The sequence below is a fragment of the Acomys russatus genome, chromosome 9 (genome assembly GCF_903995435.1).
Source record: "Acomys russatus chromosome 9, mAcoRus1.1, whole genome shotgun sequence".
Taxonomy (NCBI): Eukaryota; Metazoa; Chordata; class Mammalia; order Rodentia; family Muridae; genus Acomys; species Acomys russatus.
Genome location: NC_067145.1, coordinates 52,251,034 through 52,276,328, shown reverse-complemented (window position 1 = coordinate 52,276,328; position 25,295 = coordinate 52,251,034). Strand labels below are relative to the sequence as shown.

Here is a 25,295-nt window from a genome sequence, read left to right as displayed (position 1 = left end):
CACAGAGAACTTCCACTGGGGCCTTCAAGCATATGTGAAAATTTTGTCATCGCATCTGACATCTGCAGACCAAGGAAAACATCTGGGACTCGGAGGTTATTTTCCCACTTGGGATTCTGGATTTTTTGACAATGTTCCATGGGCTAACACATAATGCTATCCATATATTCATGGACCATTTATCCTCCATTTCGGATGCTAATCACTCAATTTATGTAAGTATTAATTTCTTCGTGGGTTTAAACTTCCTAGGCTTCAAGGAAATTGTTGTGAACTTCCCATTTGGTTGTAAATGCATAAAATGCAAAACAAGTTAAGATTTCTTCTCTTGGCCTATGATTTCAGGCAAATAATTTCACTCAAACAGAGTGAGAGAAAGCAACTGATTACTCTGCTGCCCTATCAGCCTTTAACTTGGGAATCTCAACTCTGAAAATCTGACACAGTGTCATGACCATGAGACCTCTGTGCGCCTCAGAGTTCACTCAAAATGTGATGCCAAGATTGGATCCAGATCTAACAAGAGAGAGAAGCTGTCACACACAAGGTTCCCCCCTTGCTTTGTATCTGAACAGTTCCCATAGGATTTGAATGGTATCAACTTGCGAAAATAAATCACTGGGTTTTCACTCTTTGAAATGTAAATCACAACACACTCAAAAGCTCAAATGGGCTTCTCTGCACAAAACAATGCTTTCTGGAAACGTTTATAAGTTTTTTTTGTGTGTGTGAACGGTTCACTTCAAACTCTCAGATGCTGTTCCCTTTGAAAGCCGTCGCTGGCGTGACAGGACCCTGCTGCTTCTCAATTACTCGTGTGGCTCTCTAGGTCATTTTCCAATCGTGGGAAAACTCCACACCTACCCTCTTTCTTTTAAAACAAGCAGATATATGAGAATCATATTAATTTCAACTCAAGTTTGACAGATGATCCTCCCCCACCCCTACCCCCCCAGGAAGTTGCCACAAGGGGAACTGACACGTTTAAATGTGACAGAATTGGCTACGTTATGAAAGCATTATCCTAAATGTGAACCATTCTTAACATAAATGTCTGTGGGCTTTTTTCCCCCACTTCTTATCTAAAAAAGTCTCAACAAATCTATTTCTCTCACTAGAGGAGACTTGACAGCTGTTCTCTCTTTTATTGCAATTGGGCAATTGAAGGAGTCAGGTACGACGGTGCCTGTTTGTGACACTAGCACTCTGGAGGCTGAGGCAGGAGAATCCTTAGTTTTAGGCCAGAGTAAAATCCTGTAACAACGTCCCCTGCCCCTCCCCCAAATACCCATTGGTATGAAAACAGACGGCAAATGATCACAAGGCCTACGAGGGGTTTATAATAACTGACTTGCTTAGTTAGGCATGAATCACTCGTGTAAACGAAGAGCTTCGGCTTTAGCAATCTACAATCTTTGTAATTATGGTGGTTTGAATGAGGAATGCCTGCCTAAGCTCATTTTTGTTGGATAGTTGGTCCCCAGTTGATGGCACTGTTTTGGGGAGGTATACATCCTTTAAGAGGTACAGTCTTGCTGGAGGAAGTATGTTACTGTGGGTGGGCTTTAAAGGTTTCTAGCTTTGACCCACTTCCTGTTCCCTTTTCTGCTTCCCTGTGCAGATGAAGATGTGAACAGTCAGCTTCCTGTTACAGTGAACTCTAGCTCTCTGGAACCATAAGTCAAAATGTTACTCATTCTTAAGGTGATTTTGGTCATGGTATTTTATCATACCAATGAAAGAGTAGCCAATGCAATTGTGTTGTTTTAGAGTTATCAGCACTCAATCCGGTTGGCTGGACAGGAAGATTTCTTTGTCATCCTTTGAAAGACAGTCATGTTTTACAGATTTCTACAAGAAAATGAGATCTTTCTTGTCTTTCCCAGGACCTTCTAAATTTCTTGCTCCAGGACATGACTTGTTTTCTTCTAGCCTAACTAGAAAACCCTCAAAGCCTAGAGTTTAAAGAGACAGGTAAGTCTGTTTTGGTTTACATTAACTACTACTACACTTTTGAAGTGTGTGTGTGTGGGGGGGGGGGGGGGCAGACCAGATTTCAAAAGTGGAAAAAAATTTTTTTAAAAAATCAAGAGGAAACTGCATTTTTATTCACTAAGGTTTCTTTCTCTCTAGATTAGTGACCATATAGTCCCATGGTTTACAGAAGATAAAATATTAAAAGGTCATTATGCTCTTTGCTTTTAATTACTCTCCCAGGGGCCTAAGACCATGTGGCTTCTGAAAGTTAATGGGAATGTTCCAGCATAAATAAACACTGCAGCTCCTCTTGTGAAAATCAACCTCTTGTGCTAACAAAGAGCTCCTCTTTGTCTCTAATTGTTGAGCAATATGTTGCTCCATTTCTAAAAGCAGGATTTTCTTTTTGAAAAGATGTACCAGTAGAACCCTACAGATGCTATCTGAGGGACATGGTAAGATTTTTTTTTCCCCAACCACTAGCCACTCCCCATAAGCTCTGATTCTCTTACACAGATGAGCATTTAATTGTGTGCAGATATTTTGGATGCTTGATCCCTAGCTCTGTGTGTGTGTGTGTGTGTGTGTGTGTGTGTGTGTATGTGTATGTGCGCTCTATTTTGGTTGTCTGGAAACTTTGGGAAGTGGGGTCTAGCTGAAGAGAGTAGGTTGTCTACTGGGGGAGGGTTCTAGGAGATAAATTATTCTAGACCACTGCCACTTCCCGTCTTCTGTTCTACTTCCTTTAAGCCATGTGGTGGACACTTCCTCCCACCACCACAATGTGCTGAACCAGTAGAGGAGGCCAAACAGCCATAGACTGAATCCTCTGAAACTGTGAATCTAAATAGGTCCTTCCAACCTTCAGCTGTTTCTATTAGGCCTTTTTTTTCACAGTATCACAAAAACTATTAATAGTATCAGATCATCTTACTTCCAAATAGCCAATCAAAGTCTCCATTCTCTTCCTTGCTAGACTGTGCTTTTCTGGAACGCCGCTGAGCCTCCTAGCACTTCCTATCTTTCCTACCTCAGAAGTGTATAGTGCCATTTGCTAGACGGGCAAGCTGCCAGACACACACAGTGTGGCTCAGTCTTTTTCAGTCAGCTTACTGGTCCTAACACAGCTTGTGTTGCAAGGACTTACTTGCTTTAGTGTTAACATCAGCTCTCCCAGTCTTCTGTAACCAAGGCATTGCCAAGGGCCCAGTAGACAGCCTAGGGCAACAGAACTTCAGCAATTCCATTTTCATAAAGCTTGTGACCGGAACATTCTATGGAATAGATGTCTCTACTTGTGCCAGGTGACTCTCCCCACCCTGCCCCCAAACAAAATCACTTTAATCAGATCACAAATAAAAACATCATACAGCTAGTTTGAGGAAGGCACTTGAACACTCGTCAAACTGGGCACATCTCACCATACTTCGTTCTATACGGTTCTAATGGCCATTCCAAAGTGATGACACTTAGCTTCATGATTTCCAATTTCACTATTAACTATATTTTATTCATTATCTACCATGGTAAAAAGTCTAGGACAGATTTGAGACTAGAGAGGAAAAGCAAGCTTTATAGCCTGATAGCCTCTTTTCGTGAGTCATGAGTCCTATTGCTTGTATTTTACTGATGGCTCTTCATGTCAGAGGTGGTGTAATTTTTGACATTAATGATTTATGGTGTTTATGGTATACATTATTGTCACAGTTTTTGTTCTGAGACCGAGCACTACACTGGTGCTGGCATTACAGGCATGAGCTTCCATGGCCAGTATGAAATAATTATATTTTTTAAAAAGTCATGTATCCAGAAAGTTCCAAAGAGCTAATCAAAGACGATGAGATGATTCTCAAGATTAGTATACCAAGATGGGTCAGAAGATGTTGGTGTGATGTTTCTGTGTACTGTGTAAAGGTTTTCCTTGTATTTTTCAAATGCTAATTTCCATGTTGGTGCTGGTGCAGATTTGACTCAGGCTGGACTTTGGCATGGTCATTTTATGAAGTATCTCTTGTCTCAGTGTTTTGTAAACATTGTTTTCCATTGCCTTCTGATTGGTCAAATAAAGAGCTGGACAGCCTATAGCTTGGCAGGAGAGTTAAGGAGGGACTTCTGATCCCACTGACAGGGTCTCAGGTGGGAACCAGAGGTGGGAAGTTGCCATTGAGATACAGATGAAGAGAGAAATGCCAGGGAGAGACTAAGATGGCAGGTAATGGGTTACATGGCTGAGAAGCAGGCCAGGCCAATATTGTTGGGCTAGAATAGCTGAGTGTCTCTGCCCAGCTATAGTGCCTGAAACTTTAATTAAATATAAAGTTCTCCATATCATTATTCAGAGCACGGGCAGGCAAAGAAAATCATATTTTAACAAATGGGGGTTTTAAAATAACCTTCCCTTACCATTAAATATCCCTAAACAAAAATAAAATCTAGTTATTGTCCCTAACAGCTTGTTTAGTGCAGTGCTATGATGTCTTCTGTTAAGTCAAATTAGAGTCTCGTTTGAATGCTTATATTTCCTGTAGGTGATTGATTCTACAGGTTTTTTTTTTTTTTACAATGACTTTAGCAAGAAATAGACACAAATAGATATGACCTTCCTACAGTAGCTCAAGGAGTTTTAAAAGGTATTAGATAAAAACATCCCGAGAAGAGTGTGGGAGGTGACTCGGGGATTAAACTGTGTAAGGATGACACCTGAGTTCAGGCCCCCACCAGCCACGTGCAGAGTCAGGCAAGGGGGTGTGTCTGTGATCCCAGCTGTGAAGAGGAAACGGGGACTTCGAGGAGTCAATGGCCAGTCATTCTAGCTAATCAGTGAGGTCTAGATTCAGTGAAAGGCTGTCTCAAAGAATAAGGTGGACAGTGATAGAAAAAGGCACTTGCTATATAGACCTCTGGCCTCTATATACACACGTACACGTGTGCTTTGCACATATATACATGTACTCCACATACAAAAGGGCTGGGCGTTCAAGAAACTGGGACATTGTAACAAATACAGCTTTTATATAAATAACAGGCAGTATCTGCTGGTTGACTAACGTTGATCCATACTGAGTACATGAGAGCTTTGTTTTATTCGGGGTTGGGCGAGCTTCTCCTACAGCTGCCTTGATAGATAGCTCAGAGGCTGTTCAATTGTTTTTTTAATAGAAATGACAACCCTGCTCACTTCCTGAGCGGTGGCACGTTTGTTTTTAAAACCTGAACACACATCAGGAAACGAAACAAGATTACTTGTGCTGTGCTGCGGAAAATAATACAAGTGAGAAAACATTATTTTTAGATAAGGCTATTTCCTAACCCTTTAATGATGGCATACACCTCGTGTCAGAAATATCAACACGCGTGGTGCGTATTTCTCACTATCACGGGCACCAGTCAGTTAATGGCTTAGATCTCAGCCATCAGCTTTCAGCACTGCTGATGCAGTGCCTCATTATCACAGTCAGTAAGGATGCCAGCTAGGGGAGCACATACCATTAGTCCCAGTGCTTGAGAGGCAAAGGCAGGCTCATCTCTGGGAGTTCAAAGCCATCCTGGTCTACATAGTAAGTTCTACGGCTATGTAGAGAGACCCTGTCTCCAAAAACTGTAAGTAGAGGAAGCAAGCATTTCTACTGACTGAAAGGAGAAATAGGCAAGAAAACCTTTCAGGGATGCACTAAGTAAAAAGCGGCCCAGAGGAGAACCACAAGAAGCGGTGAGCGGCACAGCAGAGTGCTCTAGTTCAGGGCTGTCTTCATGTCAGTTCTCCTACGCATGCCGTGTCGGGACTTCCGGTCTCTCTCAATTGCAAACATAACTTCCCTCATCTTTTCCTTCAAGCAAGATGTTCCCATATTTGTAGGTTGTTAATGCTCATTCCACACAGTAGAGCCAGATCGCACGTGACAAACTGCTGAGCGTAGAAATGCAGTGCCTAGGGCAAGAAAGGCCTTTAGGAAGGGACGGATTCCAGACCTTTCACCTCAGGTTGTAGAAGACTTACTTTGACTTAAATTTTTTAAAATTGATTTCAATATGCATGGGTATTCTGCTTGCATGTTTGTGCACCGCATTAATGCAATGCACTCAGAGGCCAGAAGAGGGCGTCTAATCCCCTGGAATTGGAGTTTTAAATGGTTGTGAGTTGTCATGTGGATGGTGGGACTTGAACTCAGGTCCTCTGGAAGAGAAGCCAGTGTTCTTAACCACTGAGCCATTTCTCCAGTCCCAGAGTTACTTTGACTTCTGCGTGAGGCCATTAATTTAAAAAGCAACTTGATCACCTAGACTCTATGGTATCTAAGAATTAATCCTTGGAGCCTGTATTAAACATATAAAAGCCTTCTCTAAATGTCTGTATTTCTAAACTTATTTTTTTTAATTGATATTGTTAAGGAAAACATATTTATGACAGGTACTGTTTACATTTACTATTCATTTGTACATGGAACTAACATGAAAGAACCATACACAAATGAGTGGCGTTAAAATCTAGTTTCTACAAAATTAAAGTAATGAAAATGGCAAATCTAAACTGCCTAATGTTCAGCCAGCAAACCAACTATGGTTAACTCCCAGTTTGGAGAATCTTCCTAGAAGTGGCCTTCAAGAGACACATGTACGAAATGAAGTGTCAAAGCAGGCAGTGGTGGCGCACGCCTTTAATCCCAGCACTTGGGAGGCAGAGACAGGTGGATCTTTGTAAGTTGGTCGCCAGCCCAGTCTACAGAGCAAATTCTAGGACAGCCAAAGCTACACAGAAAAAAACATCCTGAAAAAAACAAAAAAGAGAAGAAAAAGGAAGAGAACAAGGAGATGATGAAAGAGGAGGAAGAAGAGGAAGAGGAGGAGGAGAAGAAATGATGTCTTATTCCGAAATTCAAGCATATACTACTTTCTTAAGACTGTTTTTCTTAATATTTTATTATATATTTCTTTTTAATGTGTGCAGTTTATGGACGTGTTCCTGCCGGTGTGAGTACATGTGCATGCAGGTATGTGGAAATCAGAGGTTGGCATCAGCGGTCTTCCCTGATTCTCTGTACTTTATGAGACAGTCTCTTAGGGGTCCTGTAGCTCGGTTCCGCCAGGCTGCCTGGCCAGTGAGCACTGGGGGAATCCTTGTGCCTCTGTCTCCATACCCACCCACAGTGCTGGGGTTACACACATACCACGCTGCTCACCATCTATATATTAAACTATAGTTCTCATGCGTGCACAGTGGCCCTGAGACTTCTGAAGTGTTGTATGTCTTGAACTCACTTTAGAAAGTGGCATGTTATCAGGGGCTTGCATGTCCCAGCTCACCTCTGCACTCTCTGGGGGTGAATTTACAGGATGAGAGAAACTGACCTTGCATGAACTGTCTGCTTTTTCCTTTGCCCCGCCCCCACCCTGCCAACAGCTACTTCTCTCTCTAGACAGCTGAAGCTACAAAAAGCTGCCAGACAGCTCTGACCAATGAAGCACCCTTTGCATATCTGCTTTCAGCTAACGCCCTGGCATGCTAGTGCTCACAAGGGGCCGTGAAGGATTGCCAGGCCAAGCCCTGCTCTTCCTCCTGGCAGTCGGTCTGTGTGGCCGCATTCCCATGATCTGTGGGGACAGATGAGGTTGTTTCCAGGTCACATTCCACCCTGTCATGGTGCTCTCAAAAAGATATACTACTTGCAGCAGGGTTCCGAGCTGGCCTCTGGAAAAGTCTCTTCAGGGTAAGTAGACCAGACACTGGACCCCACTAAATTAATGGCCTTTTAGCCAGTTTTCACGGAATTGCAGAAATCAAAAGATTTTAAGTAGGTGGACTTGCCATTGTTAAATCCTCAGATCTGATCCCAAACTCAGGTCAGAAGAAAGGAGCAAAGAACAGATTATAAGCTGTAGTTTCTACAAAACTGAGCAGGCTTCATTCAACAAATTCGGTACACGGGCACTGGCCATATGTCAAGTTCAACGTCTCCAGCTGAGGCCCCTCACACCCGTTATGTAGTGAAAATCTCACTCACACACTCACACACACACACACACACTCTCTCTCTCTCTCTCTCTCTCTCTCTCTCTCTCTCTCTCTCTCTCTCTCTCTCTCTGCTTCCTTCCAAACATTTGAGAAACCTCAGTAAAAGAGCCCTGGAGCTGTCTTTATTGAAAACAGTTGAGCCAAGATTAAGGGACCACAGACCAATGAATCTGCTAAGTCGAGCTCACAGGCTCAAATTATACATCCTCCTTGTCTTTGTATGGCCTGTGAACTAAGAGTAGCTCTTACATCTTTAAATAAAAAGGGTAAGGGAGAGGAGAGGGAAGGAGGAACAAGACAAAAGGATGGAGAGGAAGAAAAATGCAAGATATATGATTTATGTGATACTCAAATGTCTGTTTTCCTAAATAAAGTTTTATTGAAACATAACCATGCCCCTCTGTTCTCCAACCCCGCGATGCTTCTTTGACACTTGGAAAAAGTTCAGTACCTACGGTGGAGACCACGTGACCTGGGGAAGCCAGAAAAAGTGTGCCAACCATCGTTAGATTATAAAATGTTTCTTTCCATTTCGCTGAGGTATTTGATTAAGACCATACACCTCAGGTCTGGCTAGGGTACATTCATAGATTTAAAGCAAAACCCTTCAAAGATAGCAGCGTACATATGCTTTTGATGATGGAGAAATATGATTTGTGTTTGTGCGTGTAGGAACACCCTTCCGTGCAGATGGGCATGGGGACCAGAGGCTGACTTCAGGTACCGCCTTTAGTCACTTCCCTTCTTTCTGTTTTGAAACACAGTCTCTCGTTGAGCCTGGGGCTCACAAGTTTGGCTGACTGGCTGACTAGCAAGTTCTAGGGATCATCCTGTCTCTGCCTCTTTCTGTCCCAGCACTAGGGGTGCAGATGCATAGTTGGCACCATGCCTTTTAAATCCATGCTGGGGCTTTGAACTCAAGTCTTCATGTTTGCATGGCAAATGCTGTATCCCCTGAACCATTTCCCCGGATCTGATGTAAATTTCATGTTGATACTAATTTTCTATCTCTTGTATCCTCTCCTCTCCTCTCCTCTCCTCTCCTCTCCTTTCCTCTCCTCCTCCTCCTTCATCTACCACACTCCTCTTCACTGCCAGGGATACAACTGGCCTCACATGTGTTAGGCAAGTGTTCTACCACTGAGCTATCAGCCCTAGTCCTCGGAACCAAATGACTTGACATTTTCTTGGCGACATAGTCATTTCTTTTACAGATAGACCTTGATCCTAAAGAATGGGCTATCCTGGGCTTCCTCCAGTAGATGTTGATAAAATAGACTCCTTGAAAAATGTCTGCTTATGAACAGTTATTCTGTTGAGGGGTAGCTATAATCCTCCTGCTGTGAGGATTCATGACAGACTGGGGACAATTTCATGTTTGCTGTCTTATATGTAGTGCTTAATGACTGAGTGACAAGAGTCAAGCCAGCAGCTCTACAGGATGACACAAGCTGTCCTCAGCACTTAAATCTATCTTTTCTCAACAAAGCATCTTTCCATGGAAGGCAGATAGGAGTGGGATTTCTATGTTGTTAATACTTTCCTGAAACCTATCTCCCTAATGATAGTGATTTTTCTTTTGGAAGTCAGCGACTAAATGGAGAAGAATAAAAGAAGGTGTGCACCTACTCCTTAGGACGGCCAACTTATATGCAACCCCATTTACATTCCAAGAACGACTCCTGGCTCCCACCACAGACACATGACCAACACACCAGGCCGGTGAACAGTGGCCACTGAGGACACTGGGCTCTGAGCTCATCTTGTTAGTAACCTGAGGGAGGCTCACTTAGAAAGAGTACTGTCCTTACTGTCACTGTCAACGCCCTTCCCGACTGCCCACTACCACTGTGAACGCCCTTCCCGACTGCCCACTACCACTGTGAACGCCCTTCCCGACTGCCCACTACCACTGTGAACGCCCTTCCCGACTGCCCACTACCACTGTGAACGCCCTTCCCGACTGCCCACTACCACTGTGAACGCCCTTCCCGACTGCCCACTACCACTGTCAACGCCCTTCCTGACTGCCCACTACCACTGTGAACACCCTTCCAGACTGCCCACTACCACTGTGGACGCCCTTCCCGACTGCCCACTACCACTGTGAACGCCCTTCCCGACTGCCCACTACCACTGTCAACGCCCTTCTTGACTGCCCACTACCACTGTCAACGCCCTTCCGGACTGCCCACTACCACTGTCAACGCCCTTCCCGACTGCCCACTACCACTGTGAACGCCCTTCCCGACTGCCCACTACCACTGTGAACGCCCTTCCCGACTGCCCACTACCACTGTCAACGCCCTTCCAGACTGCCCACTACCATTGTCAACGCCCTTCCTGACTGCCCACTACCACTGTGAACGCCCTTCCAGACTGCCCACTACCACTGTGAACGCCCTTTCCAACTGCCCACTACCCACTGTGAACGCCCTTCCAGACTGCCCACTACCACTGTCAACGCCCTTCTTGACTGCCCACTACCACTGTCAACGCCCTTCCAGACTGCCCACTACCACTGTCAACGCCCTTCCCGACTGCCCGTTCATTGACAATACGCCTTCCGGATCTCACTAGTTCACACACTGTCCTCCTACAAGGTAGGTACATGCAAGGTCGTTTCTTTAAATTAAAAAAAAGCAACAAATATATTTTAAAGCCAATACAAGAACAACATCTGGGGGACTCACCTAGAGAAGTCTCCTTTTGCTTCCTGTGGAGGAAAAGAAAAAAACCAAATGAGACCTAAACCCATTGTTAAGAATTAACACAATGTCCTATCCTCACGGCTCATATTCTCTGCTGCTAAGACGACAGCAGCCTCCTCCTGCTGTCACCCTGCTCTCTCTGGAATCCAATGAAGAAGGATGTAGGCCAGATGTGGCAGAACACTCCCATGATTCCCGGGACTGGGGAGGCTCAGGCAGGAGAATTCCATGTGTGAAACCAGCCTTGGCAGCATAGTAAGACCCTGTCTGTGGTTCAGAGTCAGGGAGAGTATATACATGCCCCATGGGGATAAGAGACACAATGCAAAGTTCACAAAGCTATATATAAGTTTATACTTCGAGACCCTGGTCCAACAAAGTTACATTTAAAACTTCTAAACCGAGCATGTGTCTGGACACACATACACTCACACATACACATACTCACACATGCACACACACACAAACACACACACACGCGCTCCCTCTCCCCTCTTTCCTTCACCACTTCCTACTATTCTTTTCTCTCTCCCTCTCTTCAGTTTCCCCTTTCCTCCTTTAATACCTCCTTTATCTCTCTTTCCCTGTCCTCCCCCCTCACTTCCTCTCCTTGAGGCCGCTGCAGGCCCTCTCAGCCCCCCTCCAAAGCAGCTGGGATTACAGGCTAGAACAAACCATTTCTTCTGCCACTTTTGGAATCATGAGAGCTTTCCCAATTATACCAAAGAATTGAGAGCCAGAGGCCATGTGGATGCCAGTGAGTGTGGCTAAATATCTTGGACACAGCAGCATTCAGTCAATACTTGTTAAGAGATTAACTTCATGATAGCAATCAACTGGGCCTGCCAGCGTTGTGGATGAGAGTCCTGTGTGTCTGTGTGTCTGTCTGTCTGAGGCCAAAGGTTTTTACTTTACCTTTCTGGGGGACAGGGAATGACTACTTCTATGTCTACATTTGGTTTTTCTCAGGGAGAAAGAGGGTACCAAACTCAAAGAAAGTGGAGTTTTAGAGAACCAAATGATTGTAGGTAAAACGCACAACTTTTTCTCAAGGTCATATGATATACTGTGTTGAAATTCTGGGATAGCGGTCCTAATAGCTCCTTCCATCTTGTGGCTAGAAAAAGTCAGAAAGCCAAACAGTGGCTGTGGCTGCTGCCTGTGCATGGCAGCCACACTTCTTTTAGTGTGTGTGTAAAACACTCACCTGTAAGATATAGGAAGCTAATTCAAACACCACTTCGCTGTCCACCTCAATAAGCTCCTGAAAAGAAGAAGAAATCAAAGTGAGTCTTCTGTTTTATCGACTTAGCTTTGAATAATTAATCAATTAAACACTTTAAAATGAAAATCTTGCAACATAGTCCAGGCTGGCTTCAACCTCACAATCTGCCTTCGCCTGTCCCCAAGCTTCCTTACTGCAGCTCCCATGCAAGAGACCTGGTCTTAAAAGTTCCTCAGAATCTCAAATACTTTTAGAGTGCCTTTGGTTCTTTAGCCAGTCTCCTTGAATGACTTGGTCCTGACCAGTCCCCAAGATCTTTGCAAAGAAGCCTATGTGTCATCTTCAAACTTGGATGAGACAGTAAGGCATGGAGCCATGTCCAGATTTTTATAAACCTGCTCATCTTTTCTAGTTTTATTTTATGTATATGAGTGTTTTACCTGCATGTCTGTGTACCACATCCATGCAGATGTGTGTGTGTGTGTGTGTGTGTGTGTGTGTGTGTGTGTGTGTGCGTATGCACACACACACGTGCATGAAGGAAACGGGATGGGGAGGGAGAGAGGGCAAAGAGGGGAGGATAGAGGGAAAAAGGTAAGGAAGGAGGGTGGGAAGAGAAGAGAGAGACTCTATGCAGACACATATTCAAGGCCAGAGAGCGGGTGCTGGATCCCCTTGGACTGGAGTTATAGACGGTTATAAGTCACCATATGAGTGCTGAATCAAACCTGGGTCCTCTGGAAGAGTAGCCAGTGCTCTTAACCACTGAGTAAACCACCTTTTTTGCTCCAAACATGTTCATCTTATTAGTCACTGGACTACAGCTACTCAATGTCCAATTACATTTTTTTTCTAAGATAGGATCTCATTGTGTAGCTCTGGCTCAGACCTCAGGCCTGCTTCTGTCTCCAAGTGCTATGGCAGAAGGAGTGTACAAACCATTCCCAGCCCTGCCTGTAACAGCTGCACGCTCTCTCTCTCTTTCCCTCCTCCCTTTTCATTTTCTTTTTTTCTTTTGTTTTCCAAGACAGGGTTTCTCTGTGTAGCCCTGGCTGTCCTGGACTCACTTTGTAGACCAGGTTGGCCTGCCTCTGCCTCCCAGGTGCTGGGATTAAAAGCGTGCACCACCTAACTGGCTACAGTTTCTTTTTAAGTTCTGTCTTAGAACTCACAGTGAAGGTTCTTTGGAAGCAATGTTACAGTGGGATGATGACTCAGTTTGAAGTTAACCAAGGCTGAAAACCCGCTCCCTCATGCTACCGGGCGTACAGTTCTTCCATGTGTTCACAGATCAGTGTGGCTAGCGGCTGTCATGTCAATATAAATCCATAGTGTTTCTATCTTTACTTTGCTGGTCTGCTGACTAATTTAAATATTCTGTTCTTTTAGGTCTCCCCCTAATGGGAGTGTAATCTAGGCGTGTGGTCTTAAAAAAAGTGAAAACACCTTGGTTTTTTGAGCAAAAAAATCCAATGTGAAACCCTAAGTAAGAATGTTCACACAAATGCCAGCATCTGTTTACTCCAGTGGTCTTAGAAGATGACATCATCTGCTGATGTCATGGCTGCCATAGTTTGTATAAATACACTCGAAGCCTGCACAACAAGTACATCACTTAGCGCATCTATCAGTGTACTCCCTGCCATGAAGCCACACGGGCCTGGCGTTCCTATGTTTTCAAAAAATAGCACCATCGAGGCACTAACTGAAACATGCACAAAAGTTGGTGTGTTTATCATAGAAAGTTTGATGGCTTTGAAGACAGGCTTTGAGACACTATCACCACAATAAATACACCCATTGCTTCCAAAAATATCTGTTGTTGTAGTAAACGCTTGACATGACCCACCCTCTTAGTGAACTTCTAAGTGAACGATGCCATATTAATAGTCTGTAGCGTCAGAGACAGAGAGAAACTCAGGTCCATTAGCATGCAACAAAAAGGCAATCGATGTCATTTTCCTATTGTTAAGATTAAAGAGAAACGTCTGTGTTCATTTTTCCTCTCTCCTCCTCCCTTCTCTTTTCTTTTTCTTATTTCAACGAGATCTCACTCTATAGCTCAGGCTGGCCTTAAACTGATGGCAATCCTCTTGCCTCAGCCTCTCAAGTGCCACCATGCCCAGCACATCTTCCTCTTTTGTTACCTATTATCACCACATGTAACAGTGAGTGGATGGACAAGAGGAAGAGCTAGGCGAGACTTGAGACCAATTAGCTTAACACCATGCTTTTTACTGAGACCGGAAGTCCAAAAAATACGATGGGACTTGTCTCAAATCACAAGGCCCTGAATGGCAGGTATTGTGCTGGAAAACCACAATTTCTTGTCTAATATATGACCTCACTTAGGACTTGCCCCCTCCCAAGTTAATAAGGTCTCAATCCCCGCCAGCTCACTCTCGGAACAATATTTATAACTGAAGTTAGCACAGAAGAGTAATTTAAATTACGAGTTATTTGAACTATAAGCCAAACTCTGATATATGGATTTTCTAATTAGTTGGGGGGAATCCAAGCTTTTCCACCATAACTCAAGACAGTGTATTCAAGCAGCCTTGCAACCTTTGAAGAAGGGATCTCCTCAAGGTTTCAGGCCGAGGAATTCCAGAGACAGATAAAGACAGTTGCTACTGAGCCACCTCGGAAGTGTCGCTCAAGAGAACTAATGACTGACTAATGACCATAAGGAGGAATGGGGGACAAGCATTCTTTCCATGTAACTAGCCATGGGAGCTTAACGGCCTCTGTAATTCATCTGCCCTGTCAGAGCCGGGACATGGGAGAATGTTTGCAATGGCAGATGTGGGATTACCAGCTCACATCAAAATGTAAGTCATATGACAGTGCACAAATGCTTCCACAGAAACTCTGTCCAGGGCTTCCATAACAGATCGTTTCTACTCTGATTTTATTCATTTCTTTTCCAACTGATCAGCTTGCTAAAGAGCTCATGGTACTTGGAAGCTGTGTGTGTGTGTGTGTGTGTGTGTGTGTATGTGTGTGTGTGTGTGTGTGTGTGTGTGTGTGTTTGCATGTGTGAGCCCTTCTGTTAAACATTTACACCTATGATGCAGCGGGCGGTCAACAGTGGACTAATGGTTAACACCAGCTGGGAGGCTTATCTCATGTGTAACTCAAAATCAACCTTTGGCAGACAGCCCTGAGCAGGAGCACAGTGCCTGACTCATAATTTGGTTCATTCGCTAGACATGAATGTCTGTGTTGGGAAGGAGAGGTGCGGGGAGAGGAAGAACAGCCTTCTCTTTTGCACAGCCCATTCTGCGGTCCTAGGAGGTCCTGTAGGTGAATATTAACCACCATGTGCTACCAGCCACAGCAAAGCTTCAGACAGCACAATTTCAAATGTCTGGCCTGATTTAGGCAAGTTCTCTGTCACTGTAGCTGCCCGTAGGGTAAGTGGAAATGATAGTTTTTAACAAGGGTGAGTTTCCCTTCCCCTCCAGGTGAAGAGACTATACACACCCAGTGTCAGAACGTGTCCAGCGATACAGGAAATGGAGGCTCTTCAGGCAAGAGTTATGAGTGGCTTCCAGCTGGCCTTCTGCAAAGGCTGGCCCTGGGGCATTCCTGTGGGCTTTGTCCACTCATAGCTCTGTGCTGGAGTCTCAGTGCTTGCAGAGCGATCTGAGGAGGGGGTTCTGAGCCAGACTCTTACTTGGCAGTTAGGGTGGTGGAGGACATGTCATATCCTTTGGCTACTGAGGACATGACGCATGCAGTTTGGGCTTCTGCTTCTCAGATTACTCAAGGATCGGTGTCACTTCCTTTGATCTTTGGAAAATGGTATAGAGTGAGAGGACGTGCTTATCTGTAGGTGTGTGCCAGGCGTGCGTGTGTGTATTCTCAGAGTGCAGATGGAGGCGACAGACCCCTTCTCTTTCATTTAGCACTGCTTTACCTAAAGTGATGACGCCAGTTCAGGAGGAGGACCCATGGCATTTGTCAGCAGCTTTATGGTGGCTGTTGACTCTCAGGAAGATTTCTGTCAGAGGATCTGACGCTGCATGCTCCAAAAAAACCCATACCATCATGCAACAGGGCTTATGGATGCTTTCACTTCATCCCTAGTCAGTTCTTCCTGACCCACGGTTCAGAGGGTCTGGTGGTATTCTCCACATCACACCAAGAATCTCAGTGGAAAGCACTCCTCTGTGGTTAGGCTGGGAAATTCCAACTTTCCCATACAACAAATGAGATGATTGCAATAGTTAGTGTTAATTGCCATCTTGACAAGAGTCTCCATCGCCTGGGAGATGGGCCTCTGGGCATGTCTGGGAGGCACTACCTTGATTGCTTTAATTGAGGTTGGAAGGCGTGCTTTGTCGGTGGCATGGCACCATTCCACGGCTGCGATCCTGAGCCATGTAAATGCAGAAGGACAGCTGAGAGGCTGAGCGCTTCACCCTCTCTGCTGCTCAGCTACGGAGCTGATCAATATTTCAAGCTTCTGCCACCTTGACTTCCGCTATTACGCTGGACCAAACCTTTGGACTGTGAACCAGAATTAACCCTAAAGCAGCCTTTGTCAGAATGTGTAAGCACATCAATGGGGAAAGAAGTTAAGATGATAATTAGAACAGAAAACACGAGGAACAACTAACTATCGGGAAGTGAGAATGGCGTTGGCAAGCTCCAATCTGAATCCCTGAGTTGGTCACCCCAAGGGCTCTGCTTCTGGATCCTCCCCCAGCTGCCACCTTTATTATGATTACCCGCAGAGCATGGGAAGATTACCACCAGGCACTGCAGTCTTCCTAAGGTTTGCCCCAACCCTCACCCGACACCGAATTCTAGCCTTAGCCCTTACTCCCCAATGGCTCCCGGAAACATCCAGCGTCACTGTTTTCCTTATGTTTCAGTTGCTTCATCACCAAATAAATGGGAAGAGCGAGATTCCCGATCATTTTCCTGAGACATAAATGCAGAGACGATTCAGAAACCGCAAACGCACTGGAAATGCCATTTTGGTAGTATTCACTTCTTCTCACTGGCACCTATGGACAGTCTGAACCACACATTTTTGCCTCTGCTCTTCGGCATATTTTAGTATTGATGGTAGTATTTAGTAAGATTTCTTAAAGAGATAGGCAATACTGCGTCTGTTGGTTACCATGTAGATAATGGTTGTAATTTATAACCCTTGTAATTTGGAAGTTTACCTATTACTTGCATTTATCTCAGTGTCCATATTAAATATTATTTATAGTCATGTCTTCAGATGAGACTAGCTTTCGAACCGCTGGATTTAGCAGACAGCCTCGTGAAAGAAGTGACTATCACCCAATGCCTTAAGGCCTGGAAGAAAATAACAGGGGGAGGTAATGCAAATTTCCCTCTGTATTTCATTCTGCAATTTTGGGGAGGGGCGCTGAGGTAGGGTCCTGGTATGGCTGGCCTAGAATTTACTATTTTGCTTAGACCAGCTTTGAATCCATGATTCTCTTGCCTCGACCACACCCAGCCTCCTAACTCATTTTGAGTTAGCACATCCCATCTTATTTTCTCCTGCCCTTGGGATGAGATTTATAATACTGACCTCTCTGGCTCTCAGGTCTCTAAACTGAGCCACAATCCCAACTTTTCTGGGCTCTCGCTTCCAGGTGGCACATTACAGACTTCTCAGCCTTCAGTCACATGCGCTAACCTTACCCAGTAAGTGTGCCTCCTCTTCTATGTTTCTCTATGGAGAGGGAATGAGGTCGAATGTAGGTGATTTCCCTGACTACCTTCTTGTGGTTGTTTGGCTACCATACCTCGTTGCACAACTCATAATGACTATATGGAGTTGCGTCTGGGCATGGATAAGACCTCGTCAAACTTGCCTCGTTCCTCTTTGTCAGCCCCTTGCCAGGTCTTCGGCAGTCAAGTCATGTCATGTTTTTGTCTCATGATCCAAAGAAGTACCTTGCCATTTGCGTTATGTTCTCACTGTGATCTCACAGCCCTGGGGTTTCTCATGCTATGTGCTGTCCACAGCCTACGGTTAAGGTCCTAAGAACTGTTCTTGGCAAAGTCGGCTATGCATTGCCAAGATGATAAGTCTATGTAAATTTCTTTCTAAAAGGTTGAAAGGCAAGTCCTCCTTGTCCTGTGTTTATGCTCTTGGCCAAGGAAACATTTGCAGCGCTTCTTCCTTAGCCAGACTGTGAGATAAGGATGGGGGTTTGGCGAGTCCCAGGGTTGATATTTATTTTGGTTCCTCATCTTGTGGGACTAGATTCTGGCCTTCATTTCTCCCACCTACAGATGAGATGACATCACAGGTTGAATAACAAAGCTCCTTGAAGCTCTTCAGTATAGACCATTTATTTCAGTATCAACAAGAGTGATAGCATTTAGACTTAAGAGGTCAATGAAATCCAAGAACTATTACATAAACTCTGAATTTATGAAGCTTCAGGACTCAGGCAGACATCTCAGAGAAAAGGATAGAGAAGACCTTTCAACACTCTCAGAACAGAGGCTTTGGTTTCCCCAATTTCCCCCTCCCTCTCTCACTATTCCCCTCCTTTCTTCTTTGGCTTTTGAAACAAGATCCAGGCTGGCCTCAACTTGCAACTTAGCTGAGGATGACCTCGAACTCATGATCCTCCCACCTTCACCTGCAAGTTCTGAGATTACAGGAGCATGCAACTACACCTGGCTCCAGCTCTGTCTCTTCTGTCGTCCATTTCTTATTGCTGCATACATACACACACCAAACTTGGTGGGATCGTAACATCACAAATAGAAAGCAGTTTTCTGCTCATCCAGTCACATGCCTAGTCAGTCTCAGGTAATGGAAAGTGGTCGTAAAAATCCACACAGAAAAATGGGCATGCCACTTTCCTCTTGCCCAAGGAAGCATATTTCACTCCATCTGTAGATGGAGATCTTGGGCTTGTGGCTCAACGGAGATTGGATATGATAAACACTGAGATAAGAACAATCTGAGCATGGTAAATAGGAAGGGCAGAAAGTTATGCGGTTTGATCGTGAGATTTACAACCACACACCAGCCATTCTGAGCAGCAAAACAAAGGTCACCTCACCCACAGCAAAGAAATATTCAACGACTCCTCAGAGTAATGGAATAGGAGTGATTTGGATTCAGGGGCTACTTTTCTTATCTCTCCTGGGTTTTGTGTATAAACCAGATTAAAACTAAAGCTAAAGCAAAGACTTCTGCATTTCCTTTGTACCTTCTACGATCCATAATTTGGGGGAATCATTCTAAATGTTAAAAATGTAATAGAACATTAACTATTTTAGATAAATTTAGCCTAGAATATTTCAATTAAAAATAAAACTTTAAAAAGGCATCATTTTATAATCCAGTGTTAGTAGGGGGTTAATGTGATGGGTTTTTTTTGTTTTTTAATTACTTGTTTTTATATGTATGTGTGTTTGCCTGAACGTGCTCCACATGCGTTCAGGAGCCTGTGGAGGGAGAAAAGAGCACTGATCATGTGACAGTGAAGCCACAGGTGGTTGTTAATCACCAGGTGGGTGCTGGGAACCAAAACTGAGTCCTCTGCAAGAGTAGTAGGCGCTCTTAGCTGCTGAGCCATCTCTCCACAACTCGTTTTTAAACGCACTCTCCCCTCCCCTCCCCTCTTCTCTCCTCCTCTTTCCTCTCTCTCTCCCTGCCTCATCTCTCTCTTATCTCTCCCTTGTCCTTCTCTCTTCTTCCTCCCCTCTCCCCTCCCCCCTGCCCCAGGCTCAAATTTGTTAAGAAATGGAGGATGACCCTGAGCTTATGTCTCTCCTGCGAGCATCTTCTGAACGCTGAAAACTGCAGGTGCGGCCCACTGCACTGGTTTGTGTGGTTTTGGGAATGGACCCTCGGGTTTTGTTCGGTTTGCTCAGCACTCTACCCTACTTGCCTCACTGTTTTCAGATAGAGTTTCATTATGTAGTATAGAATGATCCTCCTGTCTCAGTACTCCCCAGTACGAGGATTCTAAGCACGTGCCACTTCACCAGTAGCTGTGCAAACTAAGTTTTGATAGGGACTCCGGTCAGTACAGGGCTCACAGAACACAGGATTCACTCTACAGTCTGAACGTGGAAGAATAACTCAAGAGTCCATGTTTACCAAGTGGCCCCTGTCTTGTGAGGCAGGTAGGTTGCCTCCTACAAGGTGACTGGTGATGGACCTCTCCAGTTGTCATAAGAAATCACATAAGAAGAGGGGAAACCAGAGGGGAAGGCCTGGCCCGAGAAATCTGCCAGCTCCCAAGTCTTCACCCAGGGAACACACAGCATCTCATTGGAATTTTTCATGGAACTAGACACGTATTTCTCAAGGACATTTGCTCATCTGCTGAACATAAATTTCCCCCTCCACTGTCCACCTGTCCCCTCAGGCAGTTAAAACATCGTACGTAAACGTTGTTGGACTACATGGAGTGTCAGCAAGTCTCCCTGCAGTCCTTCCTGGCTCGCTGACGCAGGACAGTCACAGCCCTGTCCTCACATAGTTTAATTTTCTGCAAGTTGGGTAAATTGCTGTTTTCCCCCAATTTTCTTGTAGAAATTGTGAGGGTGTAAAGGAAGAAGAGGAAGTGAGAGAGAAATTTGCTATAGTTGTGCTTTCCCGGTAAAGAAAGGAAGGAAGGAAAACTGTGTTTGTAGCTGAGAAAAATAACAAAACAAACAAAATGGAAGAAAACCACCTTTCCTGGCTGTCTGCTGGTGGAGAGATGAGAAGCCATGTCTCCAGAGAGGATGCTTAAAAGCTGCATTGAAAAGACGTTTCCACTGCAAACGGAGGCCACTTTCTCTCCTAAGCCCTGGAAATCCACATGCCCCAGATGAAAGTGGGAGAGTATGTCCCCCACCCAAAGGCTGAGATTCAGGTCCCCATGGAAAGAGCAGCTTGCCACTGGACCCTTCCTCTGTGCCACTGAGACAGTATTTTGACCCATGCTTTCCCAGGATCCCATTCGCTTTTCCTGGCTCATTTGCACTCATGAATGGACAGATTGGGATCCTCGGACAATGGCTGACAATGGAGGCTGACTTCTGGCCTCTACATCACACACACACACACACACACACACACACACACACACACACACACAGAGGGAGAGAGAAACATACACATATGCACATACATGCGCACATATGCACACAGGGCAAAAGGAAGCAGCGGTGGGGGTTGGGGGCCTGGCATGGGGGAATGGAGAATGCTAGTCTACAGAAAAGACAAAAATAGGAAGAGAACAAAGAGAAGAAATAGAAAGGAAGTTGGGCATGTGCTGTAGTTAATACATCAGAATGATAAGAGAGAGTATTCTTTCATTTTTTAAAGATTTCTTTATTATTATGCATACAGTGTTCTACCTGCACATACACCTGCATACCAGAAGAGGGCATCAGATCATGTTATAGATCATTGTGAGCCGCCATGTGGTTGCTGGGAGTTGAACTTAGGATCTCTGGAAGAGCAAGTCAGTGCTCTTAACCTCTGAGCCATCTCTCCAGCCCGGGAGTATTATATCCTAAGGGCAATAAAGTTTCTTGTTTTAAGAGTGTGGAGGCTAGAGGCTGTCATCAGACATCTAATATCAACTGTTTATTTTTGTTTTTGTGTACGTGTGGATTTCACACATGCTCATGTGCCCATGCAGGTCAGTAGAAGGCAGTGCATCCCCTGGGCTGGGGTTACAGGCAGCTGTGAGCTGCCTGATGTGGGAGTTGGGAGACAAACTGGGTTCCTCTCTATGAACAAGAGACACTTTTAACTGCTGAGCCCTCTTTACACATACACACACACACACACACACACACACACACACACACACACACACACGGGGGGGGGGGGAGGGGGGGAGAGAGATTAGAAATACAAAGGCATTTTTAGAAACAAATACATACACACACACACATATACATATTAAGGTTAAAAAACAAAAGAAGAGATGCAAGGCAGGGCTGAAAAAAAAAACTCCCAAAAAAACAGAATAAAGAGCCAGAAATGGAAAACTGACACAAGCCTGTCCTAGCTTCTGATTGCAGCATTTCCAGGGCGGGGGCGGCAGGGAGAGGCAGAGAGAGAGAGAGAGAGGGAGAGGGAGAGGAAGAGGGAGAGGGGGAGGGAGAGAGAGAGAGAGAGAGAGAGAGAGAGAGAGAGAGAGAGAGAGAGAGAGAGAGAGAGAGAGATGGACGAGGGGGATAAAAGAGGAGGAGATAAAAAGAAATAATCCCGAAAGAACGAGTCTCCAGAATAAAAATATCCACCCACCAGCTGACAGGTACACAGCAGAATGTGTGTACAAAGATCGGCATTCCTGAAATTTCAGGTCAAGAAGAGTGCAGAGGTAAGTCCCAAAGATCCAGCTTTTGGGAGACACACAATGGACAGGACAACAGACATTTCTAGAACAGCACCTGATATTCTGAGAGATACTGTTTTCTGTATTCCTACAAATAGTCAAACTTCTAAGACAGTGGCTCTCAACCTTCCTAATGCTGTGACTTTTTAATACAGTTCCTCGTGATACGGTGACCCCAACCATAACCTGATTTCCGCTGCTACTTCATAACTGTAATTTTGCTACGGTTCCTCTCACAAGGGGGCTGTCTTCACGTCAACAGCTGTGTATAAAAAGATCTATCAGCATCCAGGTTAAGTTGCCATTGCATGTACACACACACACACACACACACACACACACACACACACTTGCACTAGTTGATTTCACAGTGCACAATTTTACATTTACCTAGTAATTATAACTCATAAAGTTTCGTTTTACCTCCAGTATTGGTGCTTTCAACACAGTAACTGTTCTCTACACATGTCTGATGGTCAGCATAAGTACATTAGGGCGCTAACCCTGTCACATACACCTGTTTTTGTTCAGAGTGCACGTGATGGTGTTGGTGTGATGATGTCATCGTGCCAGGTACTCTTGTGAGTGTATCTATAGGTGGGTAGACCCTCCCGGAGACGATAGAGGAATGGTGTGTCAGTTCTTAAAGCCATCAGAATTCTCTATGTGTTCTCTGATGGTGTGAGGTGACCCCTGTGAAAAGGTCATTCAACTTCCAAGGGGCCATGACCCACAGATTGAGTAGATTGAGTTCTAAGTAGACACAGACTGAGTTCTAAGTAGACAGGATGGGAGGATAAAGCCGTTCTCAGATGTATAAGGACATTCTTTCTCTAGATTTGCATGGGGATGCTGTCCAGGAAAACAACGGTGTAAGACAAACAAGCAAACAAAACCCAGGAGACAGATGACCCAATACAGAGCGTGGGTGGGGAAAGACCCAGACAGGAAGGCGGCCTCCCACGAAGAGAGCTGTGAAGCAAGCCAAGTTCATGTTGGAACAGGAGGGCAGAGAGTTTCAGGGGGAAGTCTCAGAAAAAATCAATAGCAGCAGCCACAGAACTCAAGCCAGAGACGGCTGATGAATTGCCATCACATTGGAATTGAATACTAGAATATATCTGGGAATCTTTAGGAGCTGTGAGCGAAAACCCAGAAGAAACATAGAAACTAAACAAGTGAAAACAAGACAATGAATCCCTTCAGGTAAACGACAGCCACGGGCCGAGGCTTGGATTAGTCACACTGCCATACTGGTGGTTATGATGGCTTCCACTCAGAAGTCCTCTCCTACCCTGGGAACACTAGGAGAGGGAGAATGGGGGTGGCTACAGGGGTACCCCAATCCTGTCTATCTTACAAAGATTTTTTAATAAGTAGAGAGGTGACAAATCAAGGAAGAATTGGGGCATTTATTTAGAAATAAAGAGGCAAACAGTAGAAGGACCAGCAAAATGACTCAAAAGGGTTCAGACGTGGATGGGGAAGGGAAGGGGCATTTGCATAATGAGCCTCTGAGGGCCACTTGGCTTTAGTTGTTTTATTACAGTGTGTATGTGAGCGTGTGTGTGTGTGTGTGTGTGTGTGTGTGTGTGTGTGTGTGTGTTGAGGAGAACCCAGGGCCTTTCACATGCTAGCTAGACACTCCTAGCTAAGTTACACAGGGATCAAATCCAGTCCCTGTTTTTTTTTTTTTAAATACACTTAAAAATAATATTTTAAGTTTGTTTTTATTTTGTATATGTGAGTCTTTTGCCTGCGTGCATGCATGTGCACCATGTAGGTACCTGGTGCATGGGGCGCTCAGGACAGCGCATGAGAACACCTGAAACTGGAATTAGAGCAGTTGTGAGCCGCTATGTGGGTACTGGGAACCAAACTCGGGTCTATTGTAAGAATAGCAAGTGTTCTTAATTGCTGAGCCATCTCTCCACTACCCTGCTCCCTGTCAAAAATAGATCTGAATGTAAACGGAAGTAGGTCTGCACAGGAGCAGGGCACGTAGCTTATTTCACCTAACAGCTTAGTTCTGAGGCACCATAGGAGCTGGGTATGGTGGTCGGGTCTGTAATTCCAGCTATTCAGGGGGCTGAGGCAGGAAAACTCAAGTTCAAGGACAGCCTAAAGTATAGAGTGAGTTTCAGGTTAACCTGGGTAATGTAGTGAGATATCGTGTCAAAAGAAAACGTAAAAGAGAGCCCAAGATATAGCTCAGTGGTAGAGTGCTTGCTAAACATATGTAAGGCCTGGTACTCAGCTTGGAGTCTACAAAGTGTAAGTGAGCAAGTAGAAAGAAAAACAGTCGGCCTTTCTCCAAGAAACAGCAAGTGGTCTGATTTGGGGTAGCATCAATGTGACATGACACATTTTTAAGTCACCCTACCTTTTGGGCTATAAGGCCTCAGCATATACCTGGAGACATGTGGGTAGCACAAAAAATTGTAGCCAAGAAAAATGTGTCAGCGTCCAAGTGGCTTGATCAAGTGTGTGGCACAGCGCTAAGTACTTTCCACTCTTTGTCTTAGGAGAATTTCCTAGAAAACGTGGGTTGGGTCTTGCAACATTTTTGATTAGTCAAAAAGGAAAACTGAAGCTTGAATACATTTTTGAGGAAGACATTCATATTTAGCTGGCATGGGAACCCAAGTCTGTCGCAGCAAAATCTACGTAGCTACAGCTGTGTGGATGTCTGTTGCTGTTACACGGTGCTGAATGTGGCTAACAGGACACGTGGCTGTCTGGTCACTTCTAGTTCTTATGAATGCCAGCTTCCTCCTTGGCAAAGTTTCACTTCCTCAGAAGTTGAGAGGCTCAGATTGAATACATAAAAACCCTGCAAAATCTGCCAGTGTTTGCAGATGAGATATTTAGATGACTGAGGTTAACGGGTCGTCTTGAGATGTCATTCCATCTACACAAACTGTGGGGACCCATCCTTGGGCATTTGTGGCCACTTTTGTGACCATGTTCCAGAATAGATTTTAGGAAGTGGGAACTAGGGCTCTGAACCACTGTCCACTTACTACTTG

The 25,295-nt window shown here is 44.7% G+C and overlaps 1 protein-coding gene across 1 annotated transcript in view; it reads right to left on the bottom strand.

The window, feature by feature from the left end:
- The window catches only part of Frmd4a (FERM domain containing 4A), a 281,390-nt gene that overhangs the window by 85,488 nt on the left and 170,607 nt on the right, over window positions 1–25,295 (bottom strand). The window contains exons 6-7 of the mRNA XM_051151329.1: window positions 11,906–11,962; window positions 10,681–10,703 (exon numbers count right to left, since the gene is read on the bottom strand). Coding sequence (XP_051007286.1) covers window positions 10,681–10,703; window positions 11,906–11,962 — 80 coding nt within the window. The remainder of the gene's footprint in view (window positions 1–10,680; window positions 10,704–11,905; window positions 11,963–25,295) is intronic.